Source organism: Monodelphis domestica, chromosome 1 (genome assembly GCF_027887165.1).
Source record: "Monodelphis domestica isolate mMonDom1 chromosome 1, mMonDom1.pri, whole genome shotgun sequence".
Taxonomy (NCBI): Eukaryota; Metazoa; Chordata; class Mammalia; order Didelphimorphia; family Didelphidae; genus Monodelphis; species Monodelphis domestica.
In genome coordinates, this window is record NC_077227.1 from 235,377,937 (window position 1) to 235,398,700 (window position 20,764).

The 20,764-nt window shown below is 38.6% G+C and overlaps 1 protein-coding gene across 5 annotated transcripts in view; it reads left to right on the forward strand.

Annotated features, from left to right (window-relative positions):
- Positions 1-20,764, forward strand: part of LOC100019857 (galactocerebrosidase) — a 159,590-nt gene that overhangs the window by 123,992 nt on the left and 14,834 nt on the right. For 4 of the 5 annotated variants that reach the window (XR_008914943.1, XM_056810583.1, XM_007472680.3 and 1 more), the window contains 2 exons: positions 13,849-14,012; positions 18,322-18,398. Coding sequence is in view for 4 of the 5 variants with exons in the window: in XM_056810583.1 (XP_056666561.1) it covers positions 13,849-14,012; positions 18,322-18,398 (241 nt within the window). In the remaining variant the exon portion in view is untranslated. Of the gene's footprint in view, positions 1-13,848; positions 14,013-15,094; positions 15,374-18,321; positions 18,399-20,764 lie in introns of those variants that run through there. The other variant, XM_056810584.1, reaches the window with a different exon arrangement.

Consider the following 20,764-nt stretch of genomic DNA (forward strand, 5'->3'; position numbering starts at 1 on the left):
CACTTTTCTTATATGCCAGCCTTTGTCACAAATCCTCCATTTCCTGTTGTTTGCATGGTGCCATCCTGGCCCACACCAGTTACTTGCCTTCTATGTCTATTCTAATCTATGTATGTTATTTATTGTTCCCATCTAACCTCCCCTCTCCCCAAATAATAAATCTTATCCTAATCTATCTATTTGCTATCCTAACTTTCTATGTTATGCTAAAGGCTGAGTTGTGGAGAGGAGGGTTAGGATCTGTGCTGATAAAATTTTATAATAAAGCAATTTCTTAATACAAAGGTCATTCCTATTACAATCAATATAAAATTTAACTCTCAAGTAAAATTGAACTATCCTATGCCTTATGTAATGCTAATTCCAATGTAACAATTTATAACATTTAGATATATGTATATGTACTAACTTGTATCTAATGAAATCTGATTCATTCTGTCCCTATGTTATCTCTCTAGTTACAAAATTCCCTTTTCCACTCTAAACTACTCTGTCCCTGTCTGTTAATGGTTAATATGTTAACTCTTTCCTTTCTATCTATATTAGTTGATTAGATTGTTAGTATGCCACATATGTACATGTCTGGGTTTTCTACACATTTACATATGTTATATGTTATATATACATATTTATATATATACATATGTACATTTGTGTATATATATCCTCTGGTGTGGAGTGATCTAGACATGAAGATCATTTTCATCTGTATGAGTCCTACTAGAGATTTATTTATAGATATACAATTTATGAGATGTTCTTATTTACGGCACAACCCCTAATAGTGTGAAATTTGTTCATGTTCTAGATATGTCATGGTAGATGTATACTTACTCCTCTTCAGGAAATCCACTTCTCATGTTGCCTGAAGATCTATACTTCATTCTTCCTGTGTTGATTCTAATGTGCATGTGGATACAATTCCCTATATGTGAAATTAATGTGATTGGTGATTAAAGTTAAGTGACCCATTTTCCTGAAGTTCATTCCCCATAATGTCTTTGATTCAAAATTCTAATTATTGTGTCTTCCATCCTTTGGTATTGCTTGAAGTTTGTCACAGTTCCTGGGTACCTTCTCCTTCACAGGATACACACTTGCCTGCCATTTCACTTCCTGTTCATTTTTGTTGGATTCATGGGCTCTCTGTTTATTAAGGGCTGTTCTTGGGGCATCTGTGTTTGCATGGATTCTGGGGCTTTCATTAAGTTGTCTTCTGGTGTGTTATCATGGGCATAGTGATGTTTAACATGAGACGCATGGAACAATGATTCTTTTCCTATTACTTTGATCGATGTAGGAGTGGTGAAAGCTACATCATATGGGCCAATCCATATGTTTACCTTTGGTAAAATTTTTCACTTATACTTTGTCCCCTGGCTTGATGTTGTCTAATGAGAAATCTAGTGGGACCCTTTGCACTAGTAGTCCTAGTCTTCTCAGTTCTTCTAGCCTATCCTGTATCTGTGTCAGATAGGTGTATAACTGGCATAACCCTCCCAGCATGGAAACATGAGATGGTTTAGCGGTCCTTCCTATCCATACTGACTGTCCATACATTATCTCATATGGGGGAATATGTAAGTCTCCTCTGGTTTTTGTCCTCAGATAGAACAGGGCAAGTGGAAGAACCTCTGTCCATTTAAGATAAGTTTGGGCTCAGAGTTTAGCTATCGTGGTTTTTAACTCCTTATTCATTCTTTCCACCTGTCCTGAACTTTCTGGTCTGCATGCATTATGGAAATTACCTTTTATTAACAGAGACTTATACACTTGTTCTAAAATGCTAGATATAAAGTGACTTCCTTTGTCTGAGTCTATGACATCTGGAATGCTGCATCTAGAAACTACTTCTTTAAGCAATGTTCTCACTACCACGTCAGTGTTGTTTTTCTTTGATGGATATACTTCTGTCCACTGAGTGAATATGTCCAATATGACTAAAACATATTTATACCCTCGGTCTCTGATCATATTAATAAAGTCAATATTCAGATACTGAAAAGGCATATAAGCTAGAGGTAGCCCTCTGAATGCCTTGCATTTGAAATGACCTTGGTTAAGCTTTCTACAGATGTCACATGCCTGACACACTCTTAAAGCATTTGTTGATATCCCTGGAGCTTCCCAAAACCAGAGGACTTTATCCAGTATGGATTGCACTCTGAAATGACCTCTGGAGTGAATCACATTGCCTAGATGTTGGTACAGCCTTTTGGGCAAGATGGCTTTTCCTCCTTGTGCTAACCAGATTCCTTTGACTAATCTGGCTCCTAGATGTTCTTGCCATGACTGAATCTCATCTCAACAGTATGCTTGTTTGAGATCATGCTTATCCACCAGAGAGAAATTCAGAACATGGATCTTGCTGTTATGTCTGCCCTCTGATTTCCTAGGGATACTTCATCCTTTCTAGAGGAGTGTGATAGAGGCTGGCACTAGAGAAAAAGTGCTAGACTGAAGGGTATATGAAACTGATCACCTCAATGGGGGAGGGGTCCCAGGAGTAAATTTCCTGAGGAGAAAAGACTCTGGTGAGGAGAGCTGTGAGGGTCTTTCCATCTGGAGATGTCAAAGAGAGAAGGTAGAAAAAGACTTTCTCCTGAGGGTTACCCACTTTTCCTGCTGGTAACTGGAAATCTTTCCCCCCAACACTTCCCAATTGAAGGAACTTTCTGAAGAGAAACCTGAGCAGACTTTACCTCAACTTCTGTTGCCCAGGGGTGAGTCATCCTGACTTTCTCTCAGTGGGGCTCAGGCCAAGGCCTGAATTACCCCCAATCTCGAGGAGGGAGGGAAAGGGTTTAGATAGAGACAGTGACCCCTTTTCCCACTTTCTTTTTCCAATTCTTCCCTGCCAGTTATTTCCTTTTGTAGTACCTGATTGGGTTAATTAAAAAGTTATCTGTTCCCCAAGCTGAGTGTGAGTGAATGGATCAAGGGGAGGCCTTTTGGTTCATCAGTAGTAGAAAGGGGGATTCTCTCTCTTTCCCCCTCTCCATACCTCATGGTCCAAGCCTCCCTTTGGGGGTACATTCACCATTTCTCTTTCTGTTGATTTTTTAAAAAACATTTGGCACCTCAGATTTATAAGGACCCCACTTGTTAAAAAAAAAGCTTTAGTGACTAACTGTCACCAACTGCCATCAACTGTCAGTTGTCAATTACAACTCCTGAGACTAGCAGCCTTTGTCACTGACTGTGGGGGGAGAGAACAAGTCAGTTACAAAACTGAGAGTGTTTATTGTAAAAGGGAAACTGTACTATCTAGCTAGAAGCAAAGCTTGTGGGGACTACAATCATTTTCTAACTATTAAATCCTGACAGTTAGAGCCTAGAAAAGATCTAATGGCAAACATGTTACAACTAATACTATGGTCGACTGTGCTAGGAATTATTGCCATTTATTGGGGCTACTGTATCATTTATAATACAGTGGCAGGGATGATAGACAATGTTCTGGATACATTAACCAATATGACTATGGGATGGACACAGTTGCCAATGAATTATCTAGACGTGAATTACCTCTGGCAAATCATACCCCAAGTCTATTTTGTGTTCATGATGGTAACTAACATCTTAAAGAATATCAAAGCTCTAGTCATTGAAAATAGATTAGAGACATTGTTTGGTCAGATCCCTCTTATAACTGGTACCAGGATACATGCAGAGAAAACATAACATGGGTAAGGGAACTGACAAGGAGACTGGCGACATGACGGGACAGACTAATAAGGACGATATAGTTACTAATGCTAATACTGGGACACCATTGAGTGCAGTAGGGGGAAATGACATTGCCAATAACATACAGGCACCAATTAATGCATCTGCTAACAATCTTGCAAATACATCAAAGGCTCAAAAGATCATGCCTTTGCGTGATATAACTAAGGTTACTGATAACTCTGGCATTTTACATGCAAAGGCTCATAAGTCATTCACCACCCAGGACTTGGAATCTTTACGTAAACATATGCCTAAATTTTTATTAGAGCCTCATCTCACAATGAAAGAACTGAAGAGATCATTTTGCCTGTATGAACCAGATTTTGAGGATGTAGAAATTCTTTTATCTGAACTTTTTACACCCCAAGAACATAAAATTGTTATTGAGCAAACTAGAAAAGATTCCTCATTCATGAGCTGGCCAGAAGTTTTTGAAGATCTGGATTTTTCTAATCCAAAATCAATGGCTTATCTAAGAAAATGCCATGAGAATCTATTAAAGGGAATGAAGCCTTTGTCAGAAAGACCCAATGCATGGGGAAAATTTGACAGATTATCCCAAGAAAAAAATGAACATCCAAGTTCATTTATTGATCGCCTTATTGAACAAATTGAGAGACTGTTAGGTTTTAGCCCTGATTCAAAAGAAGCAGAAGTACACATGAGGAGACAATTTCTCATGGGCTGTGATAAGCACTTGAGGAATTTCTTCAGGAACTATTGCCCTAAGTTTGACACCATCTCACTTAATGAACTTAGAGACTGCCAAGTATTTTCATGATATCCATGTAGATCAAAAAAAAAAAAAAAGAAAGAGAAGGGAGGGAATGTACCCCCAAAGGGAGGCTTGGACCATGAGGTATGGAGAAGGGGAAAGAGAGAGAATCCCCCTTTCTACTACTGATGAACCAAAAGGCCTCCCCTTGATCCGTTCACTCACACTCAGCTTGGGGAACAGATAACTTTTTAATGTTAATCCAATCAGGTACTACAAAAGGAAATAACTGGCAGGGAAGAATGGGAAAAGGAAAGTGGGAAAAGGGGTCACTGTCTCTATCTAAACCCTTTCCCTCCCTCCTCGAGATTGGGGGTAATTCAGGCCTTGGCAGCCTGAGCCCCCTTGAGAGAAAGTCAGGATGACTCACCCCTGGGCAACAGAAGTTGAGGTAAAGTCTGCTCAGGTTTCTCTTCAGAAAGTTCCTTCAATTGGGAAGTGTTGGGGGGAAAGATTTCCAGTTACCAGCAGGAAAATTGGGTAACCCTCAGGAGAAAGTCTTTTTCTACCTTCTCTCTTTGATATCTCCAGATGGAATGACCCTCACAGCTTTCCTCACCAGAGTCTTCTCTCCTCAGGAAATTCACTCCTGGGACCCCTCCCCCATTGAGGTGATCAGTTTCATATACCCTTCAGTCTAGCACTTTTTCTCTAGTGCCAGCCTCTATCACAGGAGCGAGTCTTGCAATGGATCACTGCTACTTCCTTTGACAATTTCACTGCTTCTAAGAGTTGGTTTATGAGGTTCTCATATGCTATCCTCTTTCCAGATGTTGTAACAAATCCCCTATTCTTCCAAGTTTGTCCCATGGCAAATAAAATTCCAAAGACAGAAGCTGAATCTGTATATATATCAACCCCTTTGCCTTTGGACTGCATAAGCACTTCTATGAGGGTTCAGAGTTTATCTCCTTGAGCACTGACATGACTTGGTAATGATGCATGCCAGAGGGTCCCGTCCCTCATCACAACTGCAGCCCCCGTGATCCTTTTGCCTTTGAAAACATACGAAGAACCATCTGAATATATCTGAAGGCTGGAATCATTGGGTGGTGTGTCCTTCAGATCTTCTCTGGTCTTATGTACTGTTTCTACCATCTGTGTTTAATCATGTAGGGACTCTTCTCCCAATGGTAGATCAGGGATTAATGTAGCTAGATGCAATGGTGCACATCTGTATAAAATTAGATTGTTATTTGCCAGCAAAATTATTTCATTATGGGATAGCCTTGCAGATGTAAATGCATCACTTACTCTGTGATTTTAGCAATTTTTCTAGATGGTATGCAGAGTAAACATGGAATTTGCATCCCAGCACTAATTCATTAGCTTTTTTCACCATGAGGGCAGCAGGGGCAACACTGCGCAGACAATGCACCAAGCCTTTTGCCACCAGATCCAAAATTGCACTGTAATATGTAATGGGTCTTAAACTCAATCCTAGATATTGGGATAGCACTCCAGAAGATTTACCCTTAGCCTCATGGACATATAGATGAAAATCTTTGTTATAATTTGGAATGCCAGGGGCTAGAGCTATTAGGATAGCTTGTTTTAAAGTGGGCAGAGTGTGTGGATGTTCTTTTTGAGCTTCAATGGCTCCTCAACCTCATTTTGGTCAGATCTGTGAGACACTTTGAAATATGTGAATATCCTGATATGTAATGACATGAGAACCCAGTAGTGCTCAGGAATGCCCTAAGTTGTTTCTTTGTACATGGAGTTCCTAGCTTCTGTATATCTGTTATTCTCTTTCTGGGTATTTTTCTGGTGTCATTTTCCAGGATAAAGTCTAGGTACTCAACTTTTGGGAGAACCCACTGCAATTTTCTTTTTGAGACCTTATGTCCTCTTCTGTACAATTTGGTTAGCAGCCTCTTTGAGTCTTCTAGACATGTTGTTGCATCAGGGGATGCCAGAAGCAGATCATCTACATAATGTACTAGCTTGCTGTGTTTGAATTTTATTTTTTCTAGGTCTCTTTTCAGCAGTTGGCAGAAAATCGATGCACTCTCGCAACAGCCCTGAACTAAACTAATCCAGCAGAGCTTATTTTTCTTCCATGAGAATGCAAATATATTTTGGCTATTGGGATGGAGCAGAATCGTAAAATATGCATTGTTTAAATCAATTACAGTATACCATAATGCATTTCTAGGAATCTCAGAAATGTCGTTAAGAGATAGTGTGATGGTAGGGGTTTTCTTGATTATATTATTGATTGCTCTGAGATCCTCCACAAATCGCCAATTTATTATACCATCAGAATTTTACTTGCTCTTTTGAATATCTAGGATTGGACTATTATATTCTGACATGGTGTGTCTCAATATGCCCTATTTCAGCAAGCTGTTGATAATGGGTGTTATGCCTTCTACGACTTCTCTGATGAGCTTATACTGAGAGATCTTGGAAGGTATACAGTGTTTGACCTCTATCTTTACTGGTTGTACTGATTTAATCATCCCCACATCATTCTTATGTGTTGCCCAAAAACCCTGTGTAATGTCTGTAGGAATGTCATAAAGTGATGTTATAGCCTGCTGCTGATCAGTGGTCTCATCAAGCTGTCCAAAAAAAAAAAAATAGAGGATAATGTTTCAGGGATTGTTTTGGTAAATGGAGGTATATGTTACCTGATTGCCTCACATTGTAAAGTTGTCCCAATTTTTCAAAGAAAGTCACATCCCAAAACGTTGTCCAGAAACCCTGGTATTAGAAGAAATGCATGGTCAATGGACAGTGGACCTAATGGTACCATCTTAGATTTCAATTGCAGGACTCGTTCTATCTGTCCCGTAGCACCTGCCACTGAAACCATACCCTCTATTGTGGTGTCCCCTGGAAATAACTTTAATATGGATCTGACTGCCCCTGTATCAATGAGTCTTGTAACTTTGATCTCTCACTTTGATCCATACATATGGTTCCTGTATCTATGCCTCATAATTCAAACTAGCTATTGTGTTGTTTGCATGCCCAGGTTTTCCATTATCCTCATTTTCTTGCCCCTTCATTTGTAATGCACATGTATAACAAGCAGATGTTATAGTGTAATCTTCCATCCCCTCTCCAGTTATTCCACCATCATTCAATCCACTATAATGGACTAGCTCTGTAGAATCTTGGACCACTGCTGTCTGTGAGCTGATAGCTTGCTCAGAGAAAAGGTTTGTACTTGAAATGATTTCAGTTTGAAAATTTGTTGGAAAATGTTTCTTTATCAAAGACCCTCTGTTTCCAGATTCAGGTAATAGACAGTCATTAGAAGTTTGGTATTGACCTGTGCTAAACCAATTCCCAGGACTGGTATCTTTGAATGTTATAAGATTTTTGATATGATCTTATGGGTAAAAAGTCTTTGGCTTTTGGGTTTAAGTCAGTTCTCCCCTCATTTCTCTTTCTTTCGCCTCCTAAATGTATAAATGTATTAGTTTCAAGGTCCTTTGAAAAAATGTATCATTTGGCTGCCTTGTCAGAATGATCTGGATACTTAAGTAGCTGTTTTAAAGATTTGCTAGCCCTGTGTGATTTTCCACTCCCTAGACTCATTCTGCAAGCTAAGAAATTTTCCAAAAAGGTTTTAATCTATTCCTTGCTTTTCTCCATGCATTTTTGTGTGCCTATGTGTTGTGAATCATAAATGTCATGTTTCATGTCTGCTATTAGGTGTGTAATTTCTCTCTTCATCTTAATTATAGATCTAAGCTTTGTACTTAAGTTGCTTCCCTTGGCATCTTGCCCAACTATCTGTTTCTCTACCACTAATATTTGAACATTTTCTTTTTCCTTTCTACCATCTCCCTTTTTGTATTTTATGCTTATGCCCTCATGTTTCCTCCCTGGGGTACCTGCCAAATTTGTCTTATTTCTAGTATTTAATGTAGCCAGGGCCTGGCTTCATGTGGAACAATGATTGTTCCTTGATACCACCTCTAAATAATGGGGTTTTGCTCCAGAAGCTATTGCTGCTTCCAAGGACTTCAGGTCTGGGGGCTCCTGTTCTCTCAGTCTGCAATGAGAGTAACACTGCTTGCCATTAGAGTTCTGGCTCCCACAGTTTTTGTTAATATACACTTTTCCTTGATAATATGAAATTTGACTTTTCCCATCTCTTTTATTTTGTCCCTGTTCATAGCAATGTTTCTTTGGGCAGTTTCTCACTATGTGTCCCTGACGGGAACATAAAAAACAAGTCCTGGTGTCTCTTTGCACTCTCTGTTGACTTTGGGGTGTCTGCCTATACTGTGTTATCTGTCTGTAAAATGTCTTAATTGTAGCCAGGTTCTTAACCTCCTCTATTTCTTTTTGCCTTAATGTTTCAGTGGTATCCTGGAGCTTTTTTTTTTTAGATCTTCCTTTTCCCTTTCCTGCTCTACCTCGTTATCATGTAGATATGTGTCAATGTCCCTAAGTTCATTAAGTGAGATGGTGTCAAATTTAGGGAAATAATTCCTGAAGAAATCCCTCAAGTGCTTATCAAAGCCCCTGAGAAATTGTCTCCTTACATGTGCCACTGCTTCTTGTGAATCAGGGTTAAAGCCCATGAGCCCTTCGATTTGGTCAATGAGGTGTTCAGTAAGTGAGCTTAGGTGTTTGTTTTTTTTCTTGGGATAACTGATAAAATTTCTCCCACGCATTGGGCCTTTCAGACAATTATTTCATTCCCTGCAACAGATCCTCATGGCATTTTTAAAAATAAGTCATTGACCTTGGATTAGAAAAATCCAGATTCTCAAAAACCTCTTGCCAGTGCAGTGATCCTGAACAACTTGGAGGGATCTATGAAAAAAAAAAACCACTATCCACATTCAGAGGAAAAACTGTTGGAGTAGAAACACAGAAGAAAAACAACTGCTTGATTACATGGGTTGAGGGAATATGGCTGGGGATGTAGACTCTAAATGAACATCTTAATGCAAACACCAACAACATGGAAATAGGTTATGATCAAGGACACATGTACTACCCAATGAAGTTGCATGTCAGCTGAGGGAAGGGTAAGGGGAGGGGAGGGAAATAATATGATTCTTGTAACCAAGGATGCTCTAAATTGACTAAATAAATTAATTAAAAAAAAAAAACTTCTTGCCAGATGGTGATTGAGGAATCTTTTCTAGTTTGTTCAATAAAATTTTTATGTTCCTGGGGTATTAAAAGAGTTCAAATAAAAGAATTTCAACATCCTCAAAGTCTGGTTCATCGAGACGAAATGCTCTTTTCAGCTCTTTAATTGCGAGGTGAGGCTCTGTTAGGAGTTTAGGCATTCATTTGCACAAAGAATCCAAGTCATGGGTGGTGAATGACTTATGGACCTTTGCATGTAAGATGCCAGAGTTATCAGTGACCTTGGCTATATCATTCAAAGGCATGATCTTTTGAGCCCTTGATGCATTTGCAAGATTGTTAGCAGATGCATTAGTTGGTGATTTGTTGCTTTGTGCTGTGGTATCATTAGCCATGTTATTTCCTCCTGCTGCCCCTAGTGGTGTCCCAATATTACTAAGAGCAGCCCCAGTCCTTGTTAGTATTCTCAATCACATCTTCTGTAGTCACTTCCCCATTCACCATGTCCTTCCCCTTTCCCCTGTTTTCTTGTTTGTTACTCATATACTCCTGACAAACCAGTCAAAATGGGTATCTGTTCAAATAATATTTCTAATCTAATATCAATCACCAAAGTGTTCACAGTTCTTTTCTGGAAAATCAGGTTGGCTCCAGCTTTAATGTGCTTTAGGATATTAGTCATTGCCACGAACACCACATAGAATTGGGGTATGATTTGCCAGTGGTAATTCATATCTAGGTAATTCATTGGTATCTGTGTCCAACCCATAGTCATAATGGTTTATGTCCCCAGAACATTATCCAGCATCCCTACCACTGTATTATATATTATACAGTAACTCCAATAAATGGCTATTACTCTCACCACAGCAGACCACAGTATTAATTGGAACATGCTTCCCAGTAGATCTTTCTCCCTTTCTATAGTTCTTTTAATTATATGGATCTTATTTCTAGATGTCTAAACTTTCCTAGGCTCTAACTTCCAGGAGCTAACAGTTAGAAATAGTTGTTGTCCCCACAAGCTTTGCTTCTAAAAAGGATCCAAGATGGCTAGATCCTATAAGCTGACAGCCCTAATACAGTCTCCCTTTTACAGTGGTCTCACTTCCTCAGTATTCCAACTGACCAGAGTGGCAATTGGTGAGACTTCTTCTCCTCTCCACCAGGAATCAAGATATCTTTGATCCTGTGTGGACAGCTCTAGGCAGAGCCAGTGACAATGGCTGGTAGCCTGAGGAGTTATAACTGCCAGTTGGTAGCAGTTGGTCACTAAAGTTTTTCTTAAAATGGGGGTTCATTTAAGTCTTGGGGTACCAGATGTAATGGAGGTTTGTGAGTGGTAAAAGAAACATGATCCAGGAGAGATAACTGATGCTTAAGGTTGGCTCAGAGAGAGGTGAGAGGTTTGAAGATTTTCCCCCTCAGCCTTCCCACTACTAAAGCCAAAATGTTTCCCTCCCTCTTTAAACTGTTCCACTCACACTTGATTCAAATTTGGGAAAGCATAACCACTTTAATGTAAATTACTTCAATTAGGGTAATACAAAGGAATGGCTGGCAGGGAAAAGAATGGAAAAGAAAAATAGGGAAAAAGGATCCCTTTCTCTAACTAACCCCTCCCCCCCCCTTGAGCTTTGGCAGCCTGGGCCCCCTGAGAGATAATCAGGTTGACTGACCTTGGGTTTGGCCCTTTGGTCACAGTTCAGACCTAGGACCACAGGAGCTGAGGTAAAGTGTGAAAGAGACTCAAAATGTCTTTTCTTAGGCTTCTCTTCAGTAGTCTTTTAAATTGGTAAATGTTGGGGGGGAAGGATTTCCAGCCACTAGCAGGAAAAAAGTGGGTAACCCTCAAGAGAAAGTCTTAACCAGCCCTCTCTCTTCAGCTTCTCAAAACTGAGAGAGCAACTGCTCTTTAGAAGGAAACTTCTGGCTTCTCAAGATTCTAGTTTCCTGGGACCCCTCCCCCAACAAGGAGAAAGATTCAGCCAGGCACTTTTCTTATGTGCCAGCCTCTGTCACAGTGCATAGTTGATTAAATATGGGCAGTGTCACAGTGGGTTTATAGGTTAGATTAACAAAGAGTATTTTCATCCTTAGGTATTGTAACTTGTAACTGTGAAAACTAGGATTGTTTTTGTTGAGGAATTGTAGAAAGTCATCATTTTATAGAGTTGTAGGAATCCTAGAGTTTACCTAGTTGAATTTCTTTGTTTTACAGATGAGGAAACTAGGACATTCCCTAATTAATCATTGTAATGTTGAGATTATTTTCTTAATTGCAATTTCCATTTCAGATGCCTCCTTCATTTCATTTTCTTCTAAATAGAGTAATCATTCTAGAGTGTGAACATTAATTCCGGTGCTAATACCCACCTATCCATTGTGCCTGGGAATGATGGGATCTTAATAAATTCTTGTCCTTTGATCAAAGATCGTCAGTAAAAAAGAATCTTAGAGCTAGTGAAAACCCCTACCTAATTCTGTGCCTACTTTAATTCTTGTTCACCTTACTCAAAATTTCATTTCAAAAATGTCATTTGCTTGCCTCTAAGCTTACAGTTTGAAGGAGTTGCTAGTCATCATGTATTATGTATATGAATTAGTTTCAGGGATAATATAATTTATTTTTGGCTATTCTTTGCACAGAATTGAATAAAATGATTGTAAGCATAAAGTTATTCCTAGACAGCACAAAATAAATTGGGGAGTGTTAATTGTGAAAGCTATGGTTATTTCAGATTTCTTAAAATTTTATTATCTTCTTAAGATTAAGCTTCATTGATTTTTTTTAAATCTTTAATAACATTCCTGGAGCTACGTCTCCCCTCCAATTCCCTTTGCCCCCACCTTCCACCTTAAAATCAAATCTTTCTTTGTAAAGGAGAAAAGCAAGCAGAAGTATTCCAAACTGTGATTGCAACTGACAGTGTAGCCAACATTTAGTCATAGTAGCCCCCCTAATTCGGCTCAAAGGAAGATCTTATATTTCATCATCTGATTTTCAGAGCCCTTATGATTTTTATTAATGAAATGATGTTCAGTTTGACTTCCTCTTAGTTTTTATCATTTAAAAATATATTCTTGGAGCATTAGTGATTATTTTCATGGTTATGTTGTTTTTAAGGAGGAAGGAAAAAAGAAGCCAGACAGCATTTATGTAGTGCCTAACTACGTACCAGGCACTGCACTCAGTGCTTTACAATTATTATCTCATTTGATCCTCACAATAACCCTACAAGGTTGGTATTATTACCCCCATTTTACAGTTGAGGAAACTGAGGCAAACAGCAGTGAAATGACTTGCCCAGAGGCACATGGAGAGTGAGCATCTGAGACTTGATTAGAACCCTGGTATTCCTGAACCCGGACCCAGCCTTCTACCTACTGTGCCTCGTAGCCAGCCATGTAGGCTCTGAGGGCGTTATCTGCCAATCAAAGCTCTGTTTCAGGGGATTCTCTGACCAAAGATTTCTTTATTGATGATCAGTCTCTTGGTTGTGAGTCAGACCCAGCTTTTGCCAGGACCTACGTACTCCTAGTCTTTCCAGAATGGTAGATAGAACTCAGTAGAGTGTATGAGCTCCTGCCATTGTTTTTGAGAATGCGTCATCTCCTTCTCACAGTGAGGCTTCAGAGAAGCACTTCATGGAGGAGTCATCAAGCTGTCCTCCTTCTGGATACTTAAGCCTTGTTAGTTGAGAGGAAAATGCTTCTCTCCAGGTATATATATATATAACAGAAGCAATGGATTTATTTAACTTAATTCATGGAAGACATTACCAAAACTAAGAAGAGGGGATTCCTGCTAGTTAGGCCTCTTAAGGCAGGAGTTCAGAGGGAACAGAGACCTCAGGTCAGGAACACTTTAGTCCAAATCCTGCTTTAAGCCTCATCACAAGGCTCTGGGACCTTGGACAAATCACTTAGCCTTTGTCTGCCTCAGTTTCCCTTGCCTATAAAATCAAAGTAATCAAATAACCAATCTCAAGGTTGCTGTCAGGGTTAAATAAGATTATCATATATATATATATATATATATATATATATATATATATATACATACAAGGCATTTTGTTATTCTTGAAGTGCTATATTATTAATAGTGTTAACTATTACTATTAGTAGTGCAATTCACTAGTAGATGGCATTAACTGCTAGAAAATATCAGTTCAATTAAATATAAGTACAAAATCAAGTGCTTAATTAATCCCTTTACTTCATGTTTAGGAAAATGTAACTGGTTGGAACTAATGAACAATTTTGTTACTTAGGAAGGATATAAAAATAACTTGTGATGTCTACATGGAGACAGCGATGACAGGTGGCATATTCATTGCTGCAAGAGTAAAAAATCCTGGGAAATTATTTCAAAGAGCCCAAGGAGTTTTCTTCTGGATTTTGGCAAATGGGACATATGAAGTTACAAGTGATCTTGGTAAGTAAATGTTTATGTGTGACTTGATGAATAACTGTTTGTTGACTCCTGTTGCTGTTCAGTTGTTTCAGTCATATCTGAGTCTGTCTGGGCTTTTCTTGGCAAAGATAATGGGGTTTTTCACTGCTTCCTTCTTTAGCACATTTTACAGCTGAGGAAACTGAGGTAAACAGGGCTACATGTCTTACCCAGGGTAAAGCTTGTAAGGGTCTGAGGGCAGATTTGAACTTGGGTTTTGGTGACTCCTGACCCAGCACTCTACCCACTGCTCCACTAAGCTGCCCTGCTTATTGACTCTGTATTATATTCCTTGGCGCTTACTGTGTACTAGCTGTGGTGGAAAGGTATGGAAATGATTCTTCTATAATTTGATTAGGCAGAAGAGAGGAACACACATTAAAAGGTGAAAAGGTTGTGTTTCATTAATATAGACAGCAATCTAGATGTTCAGCAAATAGAAGAACCATTGAGGAATTAAGTAGTTATATAAAACTTCATGGAGGAGGTGTGACTGGAGAGGGAACTTTACTAGGCTGGGAAAATTAGAGCATAGAGGAATATTCCAAGAAAGGGGAAGAATAGCAGTGAATAGCCCGGAGTGGGATTGTTTGTGGCTCAGGATAGCAACCAATTGAGCTTAATAAATGTTGTTAAACTGTTGAATGGCTTTTTGTCTTCTGTGGATCTGTACTAAATGAGCTAGTCATTCAGCAATCTACACTATTTGGCTGTGTGACCCTGGAAGATGTCACTTAACCCCCATTGCCTTAGCCCTTACCACTGTTCTGCTTGGGAACAGATACACAGCATGAATTCCGAGATGGAAGGTGAGACTAAAAAAAGCCTTTACCTCCTGTTTGCTAGGATGAAAGCTCCTGGAGAGCAGAGATCGTTTCTTTCCTTTTCTGGTCTTTGTATCCCCAGAACTTAGTGTAGTGCCTGGCCCATGGCAGGTGTTTAGTGAGTGTTTGCTGCCTCCTGTTTTTCATATGAGTACTCCTCCAGACCTCTACTGTCTATACCAACTGACTTTGCAGCTCCTCCCTTACAGTGCCCATTCTCCCACCTCCTCACCTTTGCAGTGGCTGTCCTGGGCACCTACCATGTACTCTTGTGCTCTGAAAATGACACGTTCTCTTCAAAGCTGATTATTGATAGCAAGAGCAACGGCTAATGACAGCATCAGTGTTGTCTGAGCTGGGACGTTGTACACTGCATAATGCTGTTGCTGCTACCACTGCTACTTCTGCTGCTGCTGCTGCTGCTGCTGCTGCTACTACTACTTCCACTACTACCACCACTGCTGCTGCTACTTATTAAGACCTCATTTTACATGACTGATACTTTCCAAGACACTTCATGTAAGTTGAAAATCACACATAATACAAGGCCATTATCTAATCAGTTTTTTATATGATTGCACCCAGGCATTTTTACGACTCTTCTTAGGCTTATCAGAGCTCTCCACATCACTACTCTTGTTCTTTGGGGCCATTGTTAATAAATAGATCATATAGATGAAACAAGGAGAAACAGTGCTCTAATGTGGACATGACTGGTTACAAGGGCAAACTACAGGCAAAAATGAATGGGGTTGCTAATGTCTGACGCAAAGCAATATAGTGACTCCTACTGGCGCTTCTCAGAAGGAAAATGAGTGGGATTGGGTAAAGTGCTGAGACTTTATGCCACTTGGGAATATGGGAAGAAAGCTGACCCTTCCCCCATGCTGGGGTTGCATAGCTGATGTCATCTCCTGTAACTACCTGAATATCTGGTATGAGCCTGAACTTGAACCTGAGGCAAGGACAGTATGAAGGAAATCACTGAGTGTCTTGGCTCATGAGGACAGAATGGGAGCTGGGAAAAGGCAACAACAGAGTCAAGAGATTGCAAGAGAGCAAGCAGGGCCATGTACCCTGCACTGGGCCCTGGACAGCCCCCCTGGGAGGCCCAGGCAAAATAGAAAGCCACAGCTGGTTCCTGAGTCATGATGTGTGATAGTTAGTGGGCAGAGAAAAAGTTTGATAAACTGAGGCAAGAGTGGATTTCACTCTCTTCTCTTCCTTGTTTGCTCCTGGCTAGTCTTCCCTGTGATTGTGGCTGGGGGTCCAAATGGTACCCACAGAATAGCAAGCTACATAGAGCAGCAATGAAATTAACCTATGTATCTTGCTCCTATTTTTCCACCTTTTTTCCTACCACTTTTAATTTAATAAAATTATTAATTTATGATCAGACTCATAATTTCCCTTCTTATAGGAAAATGCATCAATTTAGTACAATGAAACTTTTTTATTTTGCACATTTTTTGCCTTCATTTTTTAATTTGCTAATTGTGTATACCTGAATTTGTATGTGTTGAGTTCATGTTAAACAAGGTCCTTCTATTCTACTATTATTACTTATTAGTAGTAGTATTAAAATAGTTAATTACTTATAATACTAAGAAATCAGGACAAAGGCCTCTGATTCGTTAGGTAGAACCCTCTTAGGGTTTAAAACCCCACTTCTAGGACATGTTGCATAGTCACCAAGTCAATGAGTCAGTAAAGGATTTTTTTTTAAAGCACCTATATTTTAGGTAATTTGCTAGCTTCATAGGTTGAGAAGTTATGTTTAAATTATTACTTACACTATTTGAGGGAAATGCTTACTTTAATGAATCAAGCATCCTTTGAAATACTAAAGTAAATGGTGTATTGGGCAGAGGTCATATGTAGTCAAAAAGTACAATTCACACACCGTTACTGCTCCCCCAGTGTCCTGGTCCTGGCTAAATAATGGCCTAGTATAGCCTTGTGACTCTTGTGACTACTGTGATTTTTATCACTATTGGAGTTAACTCCTTCATCTTAATCCCATAATTCCTTTAGGATTAGGCTCCTTGGGCTGATTGAACAAGACCAACTAAAATTAAAATGTCAAAGAAACAAACTCAGAAATCATTAAGTCTAAATAATAAAGACTTTAGAACAGAAGATATTTTTAACCTTTTCAGAAAACAGTGAATTCATTCAAAAAAAGAAGAAAGTAAACAATTATAATGCAAGACTAGAAATGCAGAAGAAAGAGTTAGAGAAAAAAATTTAAAACACCAAATAAGTTTGGAAAGCTATATGACAGTGCTGAAAAAGATGAAAACTAGACTTGGAAATTGGATTGGAGTTAATCTAAGACATACAGGTCTTTCAGGAAGGAAAAATCAAGCAAAAGAAATCCTGGTTGCTGAGCTGGAAGAATAATGGTCCAGTACAGATTGGAGAGTCCATAAAAGACTAATTGACATCCCCCCCCAGCAATTCTTTTTGTTATTTGCTACATTCTTCTTTTTCCCTTTCAATAATGTTTTATTTTTCTGAAGTTACATGTAAGGACAGTTTTTTACATTTGTTTTCTAGCATTTTCCGTTTCACATTCTCTCCTTCCTCTCTCTGCTCTCTCAGATGATAAGCAATTAACAATTAGAGTCCCTCAAATTTAATGTATAAAGAAAAACATCATAATGAAACATGAAAATTACCAACAGGATACTTTACAAATTTAGATAGAATGAAAACAGCATTCATTTGGAGGGAAGGAGAAAGATCTAGAATCAAGAGAAATAATAGATAAAAGGTAGAAAGGAAGAGAGACATTTGTATATCTACACCACAAATTAAATTATCAAGCAGCAGCCAACAAAATCTTTTGGTATTTGTGAAAAGTAAGTTGATAAATGAGACAGACTTTGACAAGGGAGAACCAGATTAATAAAAACGATACATTTACTAACCTATTTATGGAAAAGAATGGAAAATCAAATTCACAAACTTGAATTGACAGTGAGCAGAAAGGAAATAAAGATAATTCATTAATATATACAGTTATGCCCCAGAAAACTGAGTGTTCTAATGAATTTGGTAGACATCTTCAAAAATATTAAAACCTCACATAATATGCTTTCCATATACTTCATACTCATCTCTATTGCTTCTCAAACACTTAACTAGAGAGATTTTCTGATTCTTCTTGCATACCTAATGCAGTGCTTGATATTGAGTGGGTTCTCAATACATATTCCTTGAATAAATGGATGAATTTGATTGTTCTCTCAATTAGAGTGTCGGTACCCTGAAGGTGTTTGAAATATTTGTTAATACTTATATTAATTAAATTATATATCTATAAATGAGGCTAGATGATAATTTCATAAAGGATCATTTTTTAAAAAGGTAAGGATTAAATATCTTCTTAAGCTCCCACTTTGGCTATTGTTTCTTTGATTTAGGTCTGAAAAAATAATCTATGCACTCTGTTTCTTTTGCAGCAAGTACACATTTAATAAAGAGAGGAAATGCTGGCATCATGGTTGAAAGATGGCACACTCTCACTCTGGTTATTAGTGTAAGTAATACTGTTCAACATGCTCATAGCCAAAGCATTCTTTTATAATACTAACAACAATAATAATAATAGCTAATGTTTATCCAACATCTAACATGTGCTAGGCATTATTGCTATGCTTTTTTACAACGATGATCCCATTGCATCCTCACAAAAACCGAGGCAGGTAGGTGTTGTGTTTTTATCCCCAGTTTACATAAAAGGAAATTGAGGCAAGCAGGTTATCCAGAGTCACAGAGCTAGTATTTGAACTGAATGGATTTGAACTCAGATCTTCTTGACTTTATCCACTGTCACCTAATTGCCAATAATCCCTCTTTTGTTACTTTGAATTCATGACTTATTTTTGTCAGTGGAGAGTAACATTGCCACAAAGAAAAGGAAACAGGATAAGTTGCCTGTTTAGGTTGGTCCCAGTTGGGTACTCTACATTTACAAATCCTGTCCCCAGGATGGCAGAGAATAGCTTCTGGTTTATAGGTAAATAATTTTACTGTTGATGTTACTTTTTAGTGGACTTTTTTTCAGATATTAAGTGTAAAGTGCCCCCCTGGGGGGCAGAACCGAGACCAGAGTTTCTCAGTAAAGGTGAGAGAAAAAAGGAGACCAGAGAGAGTTTGGAGTCAGAAGGACCTCATCTGTTGATGGCAAAATGAATGTACTTTAATTCAAGCTGGTAACATCTGTTAAAGGCAAGAACCACAGACAGTAAAACAATCCTTGGAGAAGCATCAGCAAGAAGGTGTAGCAGATATGGCTCTGAGGTCACCTGGGTTCATGGAACAGTCAAATCAATAATAACACGTTATTGCCAGCAATAGCATATTTTATTATGCTAAGCATAAAGAAGGTGAAGGAAGGGGCACTCGGACCTTATCTAGACAGACTCCGAGTTATCTGCCTCTGAGAGGGCACTCAAGTCTTAATCTTAGACTCTGAGTTCTCTACCTCTGATATCTCCTCCTTTATTTATTTTAATAATGCAGTTTTTAGTCTGCACACTGTAGAATGAAGCTGGTGAGCAGTGGAGAGCACAATTTTAGTAAGAGGGAATAGTACTAGCAATTTTAACAAATAACTGATAATAAGTATGCAATTAAACAAATGACTGATAATAAATATGAATATATAAAATCAAAATGAATATTACCAAATATTTAATTTGAATCTAAAGCAATCAAAAGCAAGCTATTATCTCTGATATATACTACAATAGGGAAAATACTATTCATTACAGTTAAATGATTTTTTTTATCAAGTTTCCCTTTTCCTTAATTGTTGAAGTTGTAATGTAAGGTGATGAGAGGTGATTCAGAGTTGCCCATAAGATGCCATAAAGACTCTAATAATACAGGGAAGGGCAAGGCAAAGGAAAGTCCCAAGTGAGTGGCTGTACAAATGGAAGATTGTACATGTAAGCCCAGTATGTGTCAGCAGAAGTGCTAGGGGATGCAGATAAAAGGGCTAACATAGCAACAAATAAAGCAGCAGTATCATCAGGAGGTGCAAATCCTTGCTTGTCCACTCTTTCTTCTGCTTGGGCTGCTAGTCTCTTAATTTGTCCCCAGGTAGGTAGAGTAGTTTGAGTTGTTTTTTTAGCACAGTCTCTTTGTATCTACATTCTCTTAAGCTTGTAGGTCAGTCTCCTCATTGCCTTCTTTCTTGCCTTCCTGCTCGGATGTGTCACTTGGCTTGTTATTGGGCTGGGGGATCATGGCAAGGATGTGTAAGTCTTTTTGGAATCCAAATGGGTGCTGGAGTACCTGGGGGGAAAACAGAAACAGATGCCCATCCCCAGAAGAGGACAGGGGCTGGCGGTTGCTAATGATTAGTAATGATATCTTGCCAAATGACCTTTTATGTGGGGATTTGTATGTATCTATGTTTGTCGATTCTTGATTGTCCTTGTTGATCCAAATTGAGGAAATTGATTACAAATAGAGCATGTGCTAACACATGGCATGGTGTAAATTGGTAAGACAAAATGTTTAATCTTTTTAATTGTTTCTTTAACAAAAGATGGGCTCTTTCTATTATAGTATGGCCTTGAGGATTATATGGAATTCCTGTCTTTAGAATTATTTTGAATTGTGAAGTGAAATTAGAAAGAACTTTGGACGTATATGTTGAGCTATTATCTGTTTTAAAGGTTTGTGGAATACTCATAAACTGAAACGCAAAGAGTAAATGAGAGATTGCATTCTTTACTGCTTCACCTGTATGAATCGAAGCAAAAATTAGATTAGAAAAAGTATCCACAGATACGTGAATGAAAGAGGAACGTCCAAATGGAGGATAATGGGTGCTATCCATCTGTCATAGATGGTTAGGAAGGAGGCTCTTGGGGTTAATGGAAATAGGAGATG